The sequence below is a fragment of the Rhinatrema bivittatum genome, chromosome 6 (genome assembly GCF_901001135.1).
Source record: "Rhinatrema bivittatum chromosome 6, aRhiBiv1.1, whole genome shotgun sequence".
Taxonomy (NCBI): domain Eukaryota; kingdom Metazoa; phylum Chordata; class Amphibia; order Gymnophiona; family Rhinatrematidae; genus Rhinatrema; species Rhinatrema bivittatum.
In genome coordinates, this window is record NC_042620.1 from 89984629 (window position 1) to 90000484 (window position 15856).

At 43.1% G+C, this 15856-nt stretch overlaps 1 protein-coding gene across 3 annotated transcripts in view; it reads right to left on the reverse strand.

Annotated features, from left to right (window-relative positions):
* ITGB6 (integrin subunit beta 6) overlaps positions 1-15856 on the reverse strand; it is a 239099-nt gene that overhangs the window by 95101 nt on the left and 128142 nt on the right. For all 3 annotated transcript variants that reach the window (XM_029605586.1, XM_029605587.1, XM_029605585.1), the window contains one exon: positions 538-672. In XM_029605586.1, the coding sequence (XP_029461446.1) occupies positions 538-672 (135 nt within the window). The remainder of the gene's footprint in view (positions 1-537; positions 673-15856) is intronic.

The window sequence follows — 15856 nt, forward strand, 5'->3', positions numbered from 1 at the left end:
GAGTATTGCCATCAGTGCATTTATATTATTAATTGTACACATAAAGAAAGAAATTGGGAGGCTAGGGGCAGAGCTTGGTTGATTTGCATACCCCCAACCCCCAACCAATAAGGTGTTCTGCTGCTCCTGCTTCTTATTGACTTTGGACCTTTGGTGTGTCTCGGCATGGCATATCTTATGCAAATTATTAATGGGAGACAGTTTGATAGGTCAGCTGGCAAGAAATAGAATGGGGCTGTGGAATCTGGGAACTGTTCAAAAATATTACAAATATGAACAAATACAGGTTCTGACTGACTTCGTTACAATACAGAAAACTTTATTATAGGATAAATGTGGAGGGATATAGGGAGGTAAACCCAAAAATACATAACATAGACCTGGGACACTACCCGCTCAGGGCTGTAACCTCAGAAACAAATTCGAAATTTACTGCACGATGAGTAGGCAGATTTAGTTTCCATTTTCGATGTCTTAAAATGTACTTTGTTGATAGCAAAAATTAATAATTCAGTTTTTTAATCGCAACGTGCTTACCGTGTCTCCTACTTTTATGTTAGAGCATTTTTTCAGATGTGGCAAAACCAGATCCCTGCTGCAGAGCGCCGTGAAGGAGAGGGCAAGGCCTTCCGTGTCTCCCAGCACCTCAAGGTCCACTTCTGAACGCAGCTCCTGAAAACAGTAGCAGGACCAATAATATTGTTACTTCTAACTTGTGCAACACTAAACACCTTTCCATTTGCCATGAACAATTCATCATGTTAGAGCTTTCTTTACATAAAGCTTCATTTTGGAAAAAAACAAAGAGGGCAAGAAAAACAGCTTACTAGTTATTATAATTTTATATGCGTAACGCCCCTTTCAGGGCCTGTTCTTTCATTAGGCAAACTAGATGATCATCTAAAGTGACACAATATTAGGGCAGCATCAAGGGCTTTGACATAATCGTACAATGTCCTGCCTGGATGACTTGACTGCCCAGTATCCTGAATCTCAAGACAGCAGAAAACAGCTCTCTGCTTCCTGCTCCAGCCCCTCTCCTCCCAGGCATGTTATATGGAAAAGGAGAGGAAGGAGTGAGACTGGAGCTGACAGACAAACCTGCTCCTTAACCCAGCCTCTCCCCTTAGCCATTAGTTAAATTTTATCCAGCTAATTTTAGGATACCCAAACAGCAATCTTGCACTACATATATATATATACATACATACATACATACATATATAAAGTAAATTAGTAATATAACAACATAGTAAATGACAGCAGATAAAGACTAAATAGTCCATCTAATCTGCCTAGGAATGTGTTCAGAGTTGTAACTGCTTCTTCATGCAAATCACACACACACACACACATACACACACATAACACATATATCTGAAAAGTTAAAGTTAAATATTTATGTTAATATGCAGAATTATTAGTCCTGCCCTCACATATGGGCCAATGCAATACTGTGCGCTCAGCTGAGCGCACTGGTTAACCTGTGGTTGGACGTGCGTTTTGGGTGCGAGTCCACAACACCTTATGCAATAAGTGACTGGTGCATCCAAAACGAGCGTCCAACCGCCTGAAAAGCTAATAACGCTCGAAATTCATGTTGATGAGGCTATTAGCTAGCTATTACCTCCCAATGCAAAAAAAAATATGTGCCTATCGTGCACATTTTTACCCTCAGAAATTAATGCCTGCACCGGAGCAGGTGTTAAGGTTTGAGGAGACCCTAAAGTTGACAAAAAAAGCAGAACATACTGCTTTTCTATAGTTCCTCTGACTTAATATCATGGCGATATTAAGTTGGAGCACATAAAACAGGAGTTAGCTAAAAACAAATTTTTTAAAAAATGTGCCAGCAGTCAGAGTAGGAAAAGAGACGCTCAATTAACGAGCGTTCATTTTCCTAACCTGTGGCTGTGCACAGGTTAGGAAAACGGACGCTTGTAAAATTAAGCGTCTGTTTTCCTAACCTGCTGACAGCCACCTCTCCTGGGCGCCTGCTGCCGAGGAGGTGCTGGGGTGCACAATTTTCCCTAGCGTCTCCTTTTTACCGCAGCAGCCCATTTGCATGTTGCAATGGGTGCCCCAGAGAGGTTGATCGGCACGGATTAGGAGAGCGGGCGCTCAATCATGAGCGCCCGTTTTCCATGCGCCGATATTCTATCGGCCTGATAGAGTGTATCGCTTGAAGTCCATTTGTAAAAGGGCTTTCTCCTATGTGGCTCCTGCAATGTGGAACACGATACCCATACAATTGAGGAGAACATGATGTTAAAAAGTTCAGGAGAAGCTTAAAAACCATATTTTTCAAGATATTTTTAATTCATTTTCATTCTGTAATTGTTTTTATACTGTGCTTGGATTCTGTGTAACTTTTATGAATGTAGAACTGAAACCTGCCATGAACAATTCTATTGGAAGGGCGGGATATAAATTGTGTTAAAAACTAAATATTTTAAAGCAAGATGCCTAACTTTGTGCTTTTACAGAATTGTTCAGAGGGTCATTATTATTGCTGAGTTTAATTATCAAAATCTCGGGGTGGGGTTTGGGGTGGAAGGATTGGCATATATACCTGAAAGTTAATTGGGGTGGTGGGGTCAGGCTGAGGGTCATAAGGCTGAAGTTTTGCCTAATACACTTGCTCTGGCCCTGGTCCCTTTGCTAATAGTTGAGTAAATTCATTACCTTATACCAGGGAAATGGTATGATCCTGTCACCCCTGCAATGGGACGAGAAGTGATTTTGTTCAGTAGAGGAGGTATTGGGGTCCCTGAGAGAATTCCAGAGAGTTTTCCAGGAGAGCGGGAGACAGAACTTCTGTTAGTGTTTTGCACAGAGGAAAAGTGCTGGTAAGTGTGAGGATGCCAGAAAAATCTGGAGGCACTGGGGAGGGAGAGGGATTCAGCACAACCCCATAACCCATCTTCTGTGTGGGATCCTCTATCTGCTGGCAGTCTTATCTACGGGGCAGCATGGACAATTGCCCTGAGCCCCACACTGGGGAGGATGGGGGAGGTAGCAGGAGGTGGGTGGTGACAGTGACCAGTGACTGTGGAAGCAACATTCCCCTTCTCTTCTCCAGCACACTCACTCCAGCTGCAATGAGCAGCCAACCTCTGGCAACAGGTGCCTTCCTGGAAGCCACCTCTGCCCCCATGGTCACTGAAGCCCAAGCCTGCTGCCTGCCTGGGATTCCGCTCCCTCCATGGTCACTGAAGTCAGGGCCGGCCTACCTGGGAGCCCTCACTATCACTGCTGAAACTGCTCCTCCTTGGGAGCCTTCACATCCCTGAGGGAGGGACTGGGAGACAGCTACAGATAGGAAAAACATTTTTGTGTGGTGGAAAATGTGTTGGTGCCTCCCTCCCCCCTAGAAAAACACCACAACCACTGATGGTGGTGGTATTTTTTTGGGGGAAAGGAAGATGTTGTTTGGGGCTGCCAAGCCCCGGTTGTTGTTATTGTGTATGCATGTGTGGGGGGGATGGGAGGTGTTTTGAGGCATCTGAACCCCCCCCCAAAAAAAACCAAAACCTGTCATAATTACTAATGGTGATGGTGTTTTTGTGGCGGGACAAGTGAGAGGTGCTGTGTTGGGGCCTGCATTATGGAAGGGATATATATTGTGAAAATTGGTTGCTTTATTCTTCTTAAAAGTGGATGAGTGGGAATAAAGGGTATGTGGGGCCCTTTCCTTGACTTTTGTCCAGGACCCCAGAATTACTAACACTGCCCTTGCTCTCTATCTAACTGTGGCCCAGAGCAACAGGACTGGCACTAGGAGAGGCTACCTGTAATCCAGTGGATGGGTCCTACCGGTAACTTGGATCAAACTTTCATGGTATCTGTGAGTAGACTATCTAACCACATAAAGGAATAGTTGTTTAAATACAATTTTGCAAAAATATAATTTTATTACAAAAGTAAACAATTTATATTTCAATTTATGAGTCTTCACAGGTTGTCACTGGTAAGGTATATTTCATCTTATTTTTTAATTAAGAGTGGTACATTTGAATTTCTAATAATGGTTTTAAATAAAAAAATGTTTGCTTGTGGAAGAACCAAGCCTATATAATGAATGAAGCATTGAGAGTGTGCACACTCATGTGATTATCTTCTCATATTTGAATAGTGAGGATTCATTTGAGCAATTGGTTCTCCTATCAAGTGTTGGATAGTGACATTCATCTCAGAAACCCATGAATGATATATGATTATGAATTACATTTAATAGAGGAAGGAGATGTCAACCCCCCTGAAGAAGCCAGATAGGCAAATCAGCAGGGCCCGTTTTTCAGCTACATTTTGAATCTAAAAATTGTATTTAAGTTTGAAACTCAATAGGAGTGTGTTGTTTACATAGCAGCAAGATAAAAGATTTAATAAAAAATGCAACAAATCTTTATGTTAAACATGTAAGCAAAAGTAAAAGAAAGGACAAAACCAATCTGGTACACCAAGGAAGTGGCAGACATTATAAAACAAAATAAAATGGCATTCGAGAAATACAAGAGATCCCAAATAGAAGAACACAGGGTAGAATATCTGAAGAAACTGAAAGAAACAAAAAAAGAAATTAGGAAATCAAAAAGTCAGGTGGAAGAAATGATCGCCAAAGAGGTTAAACAAGGAAACAAAACATTTTTCAGATACATCAGTGAAAAGAGAAAAGTCCAATGAGGCATTCTAAGATTAAGAGATGACAAGGATCAGTAGGTGGAAGTGGACATTGAAATGGCACAAATATTAAACAAATACTTCAGTTCAGTGTTCACTATAGAAAACCCAAGAGATTGTACATAATAAAACGGACCACCACTGGTTAATAAGGCTGTGGATGGAAGTACACTAGAGAACAAGCCATTTACAGAAGAAAATGTTTGGGAGGAGCTAGGAAAATGAAAAAGTGGATAAAGTCATAGGGCCGGCTGAAATTCACCCCAGAGTGCTGAAGGAGCTCAGAGATTTGCTGGTGAGTCCATTGTGTGTCCTGTTCAATAGATCACTAGATACGGGTATGGTGCCAAAAGATTGGAGAAGGGTGGTGGTAGCAGAGAAATGGCTGGAAACTACAGACCAGTTAGCCTCACTTCAGTGGTGGGTAAATTAATGGAGAAACTATTGAAAGAAGGGGGTTGCTTGATCTGAGACAATATGGATTCACCAGGGTGAGGTTCTGTCTGACAAATTTGATAGATTTCTTTGACTGTGTGATTAGGGAATAGAACCATGGAAGAGCATTGGACGTGATCTACTTGGACTTTAGTAAAGCCTTTGATACAGTCCCGCATAGAAGATTTGTAAACAAAATGAGAAGTTTGGGGCTGAGTAACAAGATGGTGACGTGGACTGCAAACTGATAGAAGACAGAGTGTGATGGTGAAAGGAACCTACTCTGAAGAGAGAAAGATGTTAAGTGGTGAGCTGCAGGGATCAATGTTGGGACCGGTGCTGTTCAATATCTTTGTGGGCAATATAATGGAAGGGATTGAGGGTAAGTTCTGCCTATTCACAGATGATACTAAGATCTGCAACAGGGAGGACACACCGGAAGGCGTAGAGAGAATGAGAAGTGATTTAAGAAAGCTAGAGAAGTGGTCTGAAACATGGCAGCTGAGCTTCAATGCAAAGAAGTGCAGAGTCATGTATCTGGGGAGTGGCAACCCAAAGGAACTGTATGTCTTGGGGGGTGAAGGGCTGATAAGTATGGAGCAAGAGAGGGACCTAGGGGTCATAGTGTCTAGCGATCTGAAGATGGGAAAACAGTGTGACAAGGCGATTGCTAAAGCCAGAAGAATGTTGGGCTGCATAGAAAGAGGAATATCTAGTAAGAAAAAAGAGATGATAATTCCATTGTACAGATCCTTGGTGAGGTCCAACCTGGAGTACTGTGTCCAGTTCTGGAGTCAATATCTCAAGGGGGGCAGAGGTAGAATGGAGATGGTTTAGAAAAAGGCGACCAAAATGGTGGGAGGCCTCCATCATATGACCTATGAGAATTGGCTGAAGGCCCTAAATACGTACACCCTAGAAGAGAGGAGGTACAGAGGGGACATAATACAGACCTTCAGATACATGAAAGGTTTAAACGATGCACAACTAACCTCTTCTACTTGAAAGATGCCAAGAGAATAAGGGGTCATGACATGAAACCCCAGGGATGAAAACTCAAATTAAATGTCAGGAACATTTTCTTCATGGAGAGGGTGATGGACGCTTGGAACATAAGAACATAAGAACATAAGAAATTGCCATGCTGGGTCAGACCAAGGGTCCATCAAGCCCAGCATCCTGTTTCCAACAGAGGCCAAAACCAGGCCACAAGAACCTGGCAATTACCCAAACACTAAGAAGATCCCATGCTACTGATGCAATTAATAGCAGTGCTTATTCCCTAAGTAAAATTGATTAATAGCCATTAATGGACTTCTCCTCCAAGAACTTATCCAAACCTTTTTTGAACCCAGCTACACTAACTGCACTAACCACATCCTCTGGCAACAAATTCCAGAGCTTTATTGTGCATTGAGTGAAAAAGAATTTTCTCCAATTAGTCTTAAATGTGCTACTTGCTAACTTCATGGAATGCCCCCTAGTCCTTCTATTATTCGAAAGTGAAAATAACCGAGTCACATCTACTCGTTCAAGACCTCTCATGATCTTAAAGACCTCTATCAAATCCCCCCTCAGCCGTCTCTTCTCCAAGCTGAACAGCCCTAACCTCTTCAGCCTTTCCTCACAGGGGAGCTGTTCCACCCCTTTATGCACTTCCAGAGGAGATGGTGAGAAAGAAGACAGTAAAGGACTTCAAAAAGGCATGGGATAGACTATGTGGATCATTAAGGAGCTAAAATCATGAGTCAGGGGGATTAGCAGTAACAATAGGGAGGAAGTTAGCAGAAAATTGTGAAGAAGAAAACAGGGTAGGACTTCAAAAGGGAATGGGTTAGACCCTGTGGAGCCCTAAGGAGCTAAAGCTAAGAGATATGGGGTTAGCAGTATCAATTAAACCCTAGTGACAATGAAAGAGCCCAGACTAAAGGTCTGTAATTCGAATTCAAAACAAAATTGCTAGGCAAACTTGATGGACTGTCTGGTCTTTTTCTGCCATCAATTCTATGAATCTATGGATCTACTGAGTGATTTTAATGTATGAGTATGAGTGTTTAGTATGAATGGATGAATGGTGTGCTGCGATCATTTCTGTTTTTGTGATTTTAGATGGAAAATCTTTGAGGTTTGCAATGTAACACGTTTGTTTAAAGATACATGCAATATCTTGTATTTTGTGATGTAAATTGTTTACTTTTGTAATAAAATGATATTTTTCAAAATTGTATTTAAAACTATTCCTTTATGTGATTATGTAGACTGTTAAGATTAGGAATTATATGTGATCTCCAAGTTAGTATTGTATCTGTGAGTAGACTCCATCTGGGCCTTAGCATCCCTGATCAGACTTTGATTATGCTCCAGTGGGAGAGGAGTGACAAACCCCATAATTTGGCATGGTGGCCTGACAGTAGGACACTAGACCAGACATTTATGGAATCTTTTCTGCCCTGTATCCTGGGTCCTGCTGCCCAAAACTTTAACTAAACCAATTAGGAGGAGGTCTGCATTTCTAGTAGAGAGGATCAGGGACATAGGAGACCTGCTTAGCAGTAACAGGCATACTAACTGTAAATAGACCATTTTGTCTAAATCTGATGTAAATATCTACAAAGTCTACCTCTGAAAAATAAATTCCAAGTCCTTGGGGGACACAAAAATCTCTCTGACACTATAAAAGATAAACTAATCGATCTCAACTTTCCTAATGCCTCTGCATCATTTGACACATGGGATATCATAGTTAATGAAATAGCAGACAACCTAAACCCAATCCAAACAAAATCAATCCATGCTCTTGTAAACAAAAGAAACCTTGGTACAATGAAGATTTAAGAAGCGAAAAACAACTACTGAGAAAATCTGAGAAACTATGGCTGAAAAATCAGACCACAGAATCACTTAGAAAATACAAAGCACTACTCTCTCAATACTGGGCTTCTATCAACAAAGTGAAGAAAGAACTCTATGCTAAACAGATTCATGGAGTGATTTTTAACTCTAAATTAATCTTTGATGTTGTTAAACACCTGTTATGCTCAGGCTTGTGAACCCTTGGACCGATGGGAGGATGGTATACCTGAGGAAGTGGATCCGTAGGTTCTCCCGTCAGATGGCGAGGCAGAGCAGAAGATGCGACCAGCTGATCCTCGGCACTGGAGACTGAGGTGACTGTGGAAGCAGACGAAGAGTCGTGACGTCATGGAGAGGAATGGAGTCTTCGCCACTGGAAGTCCGCGGTCCCCCCAGGAGGAGCCCGGAGGGACCCAGACCACTGGGACTTAGGTGGGCCTTTGAGAGGTCAAGGAGTCGAGAGTTCGATGCAAGGGCTAACTGGAGCTTCACCTCTGGAAGCCCGTGGCCCCCCGGGAGGAGCCCGTAGGGACCCGGGCTGCTGGGACTTAGGTGGGCCCTTGGAGACGATGGTCCAGAAGAAGTCCGAGGTCAAGTGCCAGAGGGTCGTCGCTTACCAGTCTGAGGTTTTACACCAAGGGATCACCGTTTGCCAGTCCGAAATCGCACACCAGGAATCACTGCTAGCCAGTCTGAAGTCACACACCAGGAATCACCACTAGCCAATCCGAAGTCAGGAACCAGGAACACCAAGACGAGACAGGAACAAGGATCCAAAGTACAAGAACTCACCGAAGCAAGCAGACCTGACTACGAGGAACGTTGCCAAGTCGAGGAATGAGCAGAGGAAGTCTCCTTTTATACTTCCTCTGCTCTGGCTCACAGGGAACAGCTGTAGATAGTCAAAGGGATTAGGTCCCTTTAAATCTAATGAGGAGGCACGGCCTCATGTCTAAAGATGGTGGTGGCCATCTTGGATTTCCTCCGTGGAGGATAGACTGCCGGACGTCACGAGGGAGGAGCAGGGATGGTTCCCCACCCGGGAGCCAGCCCGGGGGACCCACACCAGAGCGACAGCCACCGGCTCAGGGTTTATTCTAGGAGCTGCTGTGGTGGGTTGCTGCCACGGGCAAGGTAGAGGGCTGTGGTCGTGGCCGTCCATGGCCGCGGAACACAACATCTAAATCAAGAATCCATCGTCTTCGATCTCGAGCAACAACTGCTTCTCTAAGAATACCTGCAACGACTACATCAACCATTTGTCAGAAAAATAACCAGACTAAAAAATCAACTTTCTGCAGACCCACTGACCAGAGAACAAGAAGAAAATCATGAATCAGCAAAATGGACCACCTTTGACAGAATATCTAAACTCCAAATCAAGCAAATAATCTCTAACTTAAAACCCGCAAATCACCCTCTAGACCCCATCCCAACTAGCTCCTTAAAACTAATTCATAGCATGATCATTCCAACAATCACATCCTTAATCAATCAATCCCTCGAGGAAGGTCTAGTTCCACACAGGGAGAAACAAGCAGTGATAAAACCTATCAAAAAAAAATAAAACCAGCTGTACTGACAACTGGGAAAATTATCGACTAATATCTAACCTGCCCTTTCTATCCAAAATTGTTGAAAAAGCCATATTATCAACTAGAAGACTATCTAGAAGACCACCACATTTTACATTCAAATCAATTTGGATTCAGATAAAATCACTCTACCAAAACTCTACTTGTATCCCTAATGGACCCCATATTATGGGGTTTTAACAATGACAAATCTTAAATCCTGGTGCTAATTGACTTCTCAGCTGCTTTCAATACAGTTGATCATACCCTTCTATGCCATCAGCTGAGAAATACTGGAATTGATGGTGATGTAAAAAAGTGGTTCACCTCCTTTTTATCAAAAAGATTATTCCAAGTCAAATTGGGCAACTATATTTCTGATACCTTCCCAATTGACACTGGTGTCCCCCAGGGTTCAGCACTATCCACAACTCTATTTGACATCTATATGCTTCCACTATGTAAATTACTATCTGATCTAGGAATCGACTTTTACCTATATGCCGATGACATTCAATTATACATACCATGCACCATTTCCATTGAAAATATAGTACGGACACTGGCATCACACATGAAAGCTATCCAACATGAACTGTCCAATCTTAGACTATCTCTAAACACTAAAAAAAACCTGAAATCATTTTGTTAAGAAGAAATCCTCCAAAAACACCCCCACAGACACTTGACCTGGGTAACTTCAATATTACACCCTCAGACCAAGTGCCGGACTTAGGAGAACCTAACTATGGAAAAACACGTAAACAAATTAATCAAATTAGGCTATATTAAACTGGATTACTACATAGACGGAAACCTGACTCATGCAGACTTCGGTATAGTATTACAAACCCTCATTTTTTCAAACTTAGGCTACTGCAACTCTCTTCTACTCAGAGCATCTAAAGATCTTATTAAAAAAAATACAACTACTACAAAATAAGGATGTGCAGCAGGGACGGATACGTTTGATTCGGTATTTGTATTCATCGGGACCCAAATCTGTTACATCCGTTTTTGGGGGACCCCGATTCGTCCATTAGTTACATATGGGATTCGTTTCCCATTAAAGTTTAAAAAAAACCCATCCCAGCCCTTTAAACAATTAACTACAACCCTCCTGACCCCCCCAAGACTTGCCAAAAGTCCCTGGTGGTCCAGCGGGGGTCCTGGAGCGATCTCCTGCACTCGGGCCATCGGCTGCCAGTATTCAAAATGGCGCCCTTTGCCCTTACTATGTCACAGGGGCTACCGGTGCCATTGGTCGGCCCCTGTCACATGGTAGGAGCAATGAACGGCCGGCGCCATCTTGTGCTCCTGACCCCCCTCCCCCAAGACTTTTATCAAGTCTTGGGTGGGGTCAGGAGTCTCCCCCAAGACTTGCCAAAAGTCACTGCTGGTATGGCGGGGGTCCTGGAGTGATCGCCTGCACTCGGGCCATCAGCTGCCGGTATTCAAAATCGCTCCAGAACCCCCGCCGGACCAACAGGGACTTTTGGCAAGTCTTGGAGGGGTCAGGAGGGTGGGGGGTTTATTCCTTAATGATACGTTGCATACGTGGGGGTTCACCATATGTTTTGGTACCCCACGAATGCAATGAACAGGGACCTATAAGTTGCGGATTGCACATTCGTTCAAAACGAATGCAGATCCCTTCTACAAAATACTGCAGCAAGACTCCTAACAGGATCCAGGAAATTCAATCGCATCTCACAATCACTGATAGCTCTACACTGGCTACCGATACAATCACGAATCCATTACAAAGTCTTAACATTAATACACTCCTCTTCATTCTGACAACACTGGCCTGGTAGGGGTGGCACTACAACCATATAAGCCACAGAGATCACTAAGATCTCATAATAAAGGATTACTAGCTGTGCTGTCATTACTGAACACACACCTGACAAAAATAAGAGACCGTCAGGCGGATTTTAAAAGCCCTGCTCGCGTAAATCCGCCCGGATTTATGTGAGCAGGGCCTTGCGCGCCGGCGCGCCTATTTTCCATAGGCCACCGGTGCGCACAGAACCCCGGGACTCGCGTAAGTCCCGGGGTTTCTGAAAAGGGGCGTGTTGGGGGTGTGTGTGTGTCGCCGGCCCGGGGGCGTTTCAGGGGCGTGGCCGCGCCCTCTGGAACCACCCCCGGGTCGGGTCTCGGCGCGCCAGCAGCCCGCTGGCACGCGTGGATTTACGTCTCCCTCCGGGAGGCGTAAATCCATGGATAAAGGTATGGGAGGGGTTTAGATAGGGCCAGGGGGGTGGGTTAGGTAGAGAAAGGGAGGGGAAGGTGAGGGGAGGGAACGGAGGCAGGCTGCGCGGCTCGGCGCACGCCGGCTGCCCAAAATCGGCAGCCTTGCGCGCGCCGATCCAGGATTTTAGAAGATACGCGCAGCTACGCACGTATCTTCTAAAATCCAGCGTACTTTTGTTTGCGCCTGCTGCGCAAACAAAAGTACGCGATCGTGCAGTTTTTAAAAATCTACCCCCGTATGTTCTCCATAGCTGGCCCTATACTTTGGAACGCTCTATCTGAGACTCTACATCTGACTACTGAAATAAAGAAATTCAGACGTGACCTCCAAACGTTGTTATTTCAGAATGCCTACAATCTAACTTAACCTTCTGAAATCACTACCTGCTACTACATGGACAAACTCAATATGAACCTAACTAAAGAACTCATCAACCCTTTTCTTTCCATCCCACCCCATATAAATGTATCAGAGACATCTTCTCTAAACTCCTTTCTTTACATCCCTCCAGCACTTTTTGTTATAATTGCTCCTTCACCCCTGCTACTCCATCCCTTCATATCTCTCCATCACCTGGCCACCTCAGTCACTGTTTGTGTCTTTCACCTAAATTGTGTCTTATGCCTCAAATGTATGAAATATGAACACATCAAGTGAATGTAATTGGTACCTATAATATTTATGTCACGATGTAAACCGCTGTGATCTTTGCTTGGAACGACGGTATAGAAAATGGCTAAATAAATAAGTAAATAAATAAAAATAACCTTTGTTCAATGGGGTGAAGTGTCAAGCGTATCTCCCACTGGAGGTTCAAGTCAACATCTCCATGACTTATAGTGCGTAATCCTAGAACCGAGCACTGGCTACATATGCCTAGCCAAATAGTTCATCTGCCTCCTAAAACTGCTTTCAGATAAATGCTAATATTGCTGGCACTGTCAGTTTTCCCAGAATCAAATTTTCCTTAATCCCAATAACCAGGCTAGCTGACTGGTATAATGCCTTTCTAATTCTTTCCTTCTTGCTTCCTGTCTTTTCTGGTCTCAGATAGGAAACGAAGGCTGTGATCCGCTGTAAATTGCTTTAGAATATGTTTGAAGTTCCAGAAAGTAAACCACACTCTTTTTTTTTTTTTTTTTTAAGTACACACAAAAGCGTTTACTTTAGTGTCTGATCATTTCTGTCTCTCTTCCCCTCACCAGAGCACAGACTTTGAAAATTGTTTTAGGATAAATCTCTTTAATATCCACAGCTTGCTGTCACACACAGGAGTCAGGTGGTCGAAGATTTGCAGAGTCGGATTTCATGGTCTATACACAGTCTCAGTTCTCAAAGAAAGAAAGAAGGAAAAAGGTCACTGAGAGTTTGGAAAAGGGATAAAACGTCTGTAACGGAAGAGTTCAAATATGTTTTCTGGGACCAAGTCACAGCATGTGGCACTAGGCAGGTTGTTCTAAAACATTTAGACCCCGTGTTTGATTATCAGGGCCTCTGTAGTCTGGTGAAAAATGTTCCTCTGGGACAAAGATCCCTCGCTGGCTGTGATACTCTTTCCCGGAGCAATAAAAGAATTGCCCAATGCCGTTCTGCTCTACTTGAGCTCCTGAGACCGTGTTGGTCCCTTCTTATGTTTCTAGGGTTAAAAACAATCATTAAATTAATGCTGATTTCATAACTAATTGGAAATGTGTGCATTGCTTTGGAAATCCTCCCTCCCCCCACCCTATTCTTTATACACACAATGAACCAGATTTATGAGCCTTACAAAAAATCTTGCAGCTCTCCCTGTAAATATATTTCTTGTGATTTCTTTGTTATTACAATTTTTTTTTGCTAGAATTTTAAGCATGTGTTTACTTTTTTTTTCCATGCATATTCATTTTAAAGATAGTCTGTGCTATGTGGCATGGAAATGTAAAAGAAGGCGTGTTTCTGCTGCACATATTTCAGTGAGATGTAAGCCTGGGTCACTGAGCAGAGCAACCTTTGTAAATGGTCACATTTTTTTTTAATCTATAAAACACAATGATTTGTTCTGTTGATGCAGTGTTTTCGTTATAAACTACCTCAGAAGAAGTGAGATTAACTCAGATGTGTACCTCATTAGTTTTACTATGATTTGTAAAACCAAAACATTACTACTGTGGTTACAGGAAACTCCAAAACATGTTAATTGCCAAATGGTTGAAACAAGGAGGCTGATGCACTAAAGAGAGCAAAATTTAGCATAGGCCACTTCATATGCTAAAATCGCTAATAATGTGTGTTAAACAGGATAACACCAACTATTTGCTCTTTTAGCATTCAAACTTTAGCTATCGGTTTCACAAAAAGCTATTTTTCATGCATAAATGTATGCTTTTGAAATGTTATTGAAATTCATAATGACTGAATATGTACGAGATAGATTTGTATACACTGGAGACAGTGTTTGCAGATCTATCTTATGCATGGTATTTGTGGATATCTTGAAAACCTGGCCTGTCCTTGGCTCTCGAGGACCGGAGTTGGCCACTCCTGCATTATTACCTAGATTATTCAAAATGACTGTCTGTTTCTTAGCTCTCTTGCCTTTTTTTTTTTTTGTTCATTTTTTTCTGAGGTAGTGTATAATGCCCTATTTGGGGTCACTGTCACCCTTCCACTCTGTCACCATAAATGGCAATGGAGCAGGGCCGGTTGAAGCACTAAGCAGACTAGGCACCTTCACCATTCTGGGGGAGGTGTGGGGACAGCATCTCCTCCTTCCTGCCCATGGAAGAACAAGTGATGTAATGGGCCCATGCACAGTAAAGGGGAAATACCATCTGCCTTAGGAGCAGGAGAATAGCACATTGCAGTATCAGCTGTCGGCGGTGAGGAGCAGGAGGCCTAGGATCCAGCCAGCAACATGATCAGATGAAGAAAAGCAGCTGAGCCTACTATGTGCAAGAGAAGGAGTGGGGCCATGTGCCCTTAGCAGGAGGAGCAGCAGTTGTATCCCTCCTGGTGGTCAGGAAGAGAAGCAACAATCCCACCCTTGCCTCTCAATGGTCAGGAAGAGAAGCCACAGTCCTGTGCCCCCTCCCCCTGTGCAGTCAAAATTAGAGGATGCATTGGAGCTGCACACAAGTAGGAGGTAGAGGTAGAGCACTGATAGCCCCTGTGGCCTGGAAAAAAGAGAGATCTGCGAGATGTGGAGGCTGAAGGAGGAGTCTGCTGCTGTGCTTTTTGCAGGGGAGGATGAGTGATTGAAACACCATTTGTGTGTGTGTGTAATTGAGAGCATGTATTAATGTGATTGAGTGCATGTGTGTGTATACACATGTAACTGAGAGTATATGTGTGTGTAGCTGAGAGAGCATATCAGAGAGCCTACATGTGAATGTCAGAGAGCCAGTGTTTTTATGTGTGTGTGTGGGGGGGGGGGGGGGGGGGAGGGGCATGTGAGTGACTGTGAGAAAGAGCCTGTGTGAGTATCAGAGAACCAGTCGGTGGGTATGTGTGTGAGGGAACCTGTGTGGGAGAGAGAGAGAGAGGAGAAAGTTTGTGTGCAAAACCTGTCTCCCTCAACACACACACACACTAATCTGTGACAATCTTAGGGAACTGGAAATCAAACGTTTCCCAGGTATGGAGAGGGTTTTTTTTTATCCTTATTAATTTTAATTATTGGGTGTTATTTTATGAGTTTTTAATTATTGAATGCTCTATTCAGCAGCTTTTTTGACATATTTATTCTTTTTATTAGTATAGCTTCACTGTTTTGGTTGATGTTTTATATTTCCTGATTTTATTGTTTGATGTTTTATGAGAACTGTTGATGTTTCTGGTTTTTCATTGTTGCGCTGCATACAGAGTCTGGCCTGTTGTGATTTCTAGTTCAGTTTGTCTGCATGTTTCTATTTATACTTTATGGTTTCTTTATTCTTCTTTTGATGAGGGCTTGTCTGTGTTCTGCATGTGTGACTGAGGTGAGGCATTCTTCTAGCGTGTAGTTTCTGTGAAGGGATCTATATGCTGCCTGGCTTGTTCTGTTTTCTAATAGGAGGTGTATTGGTGTTTTAGTGCCTGC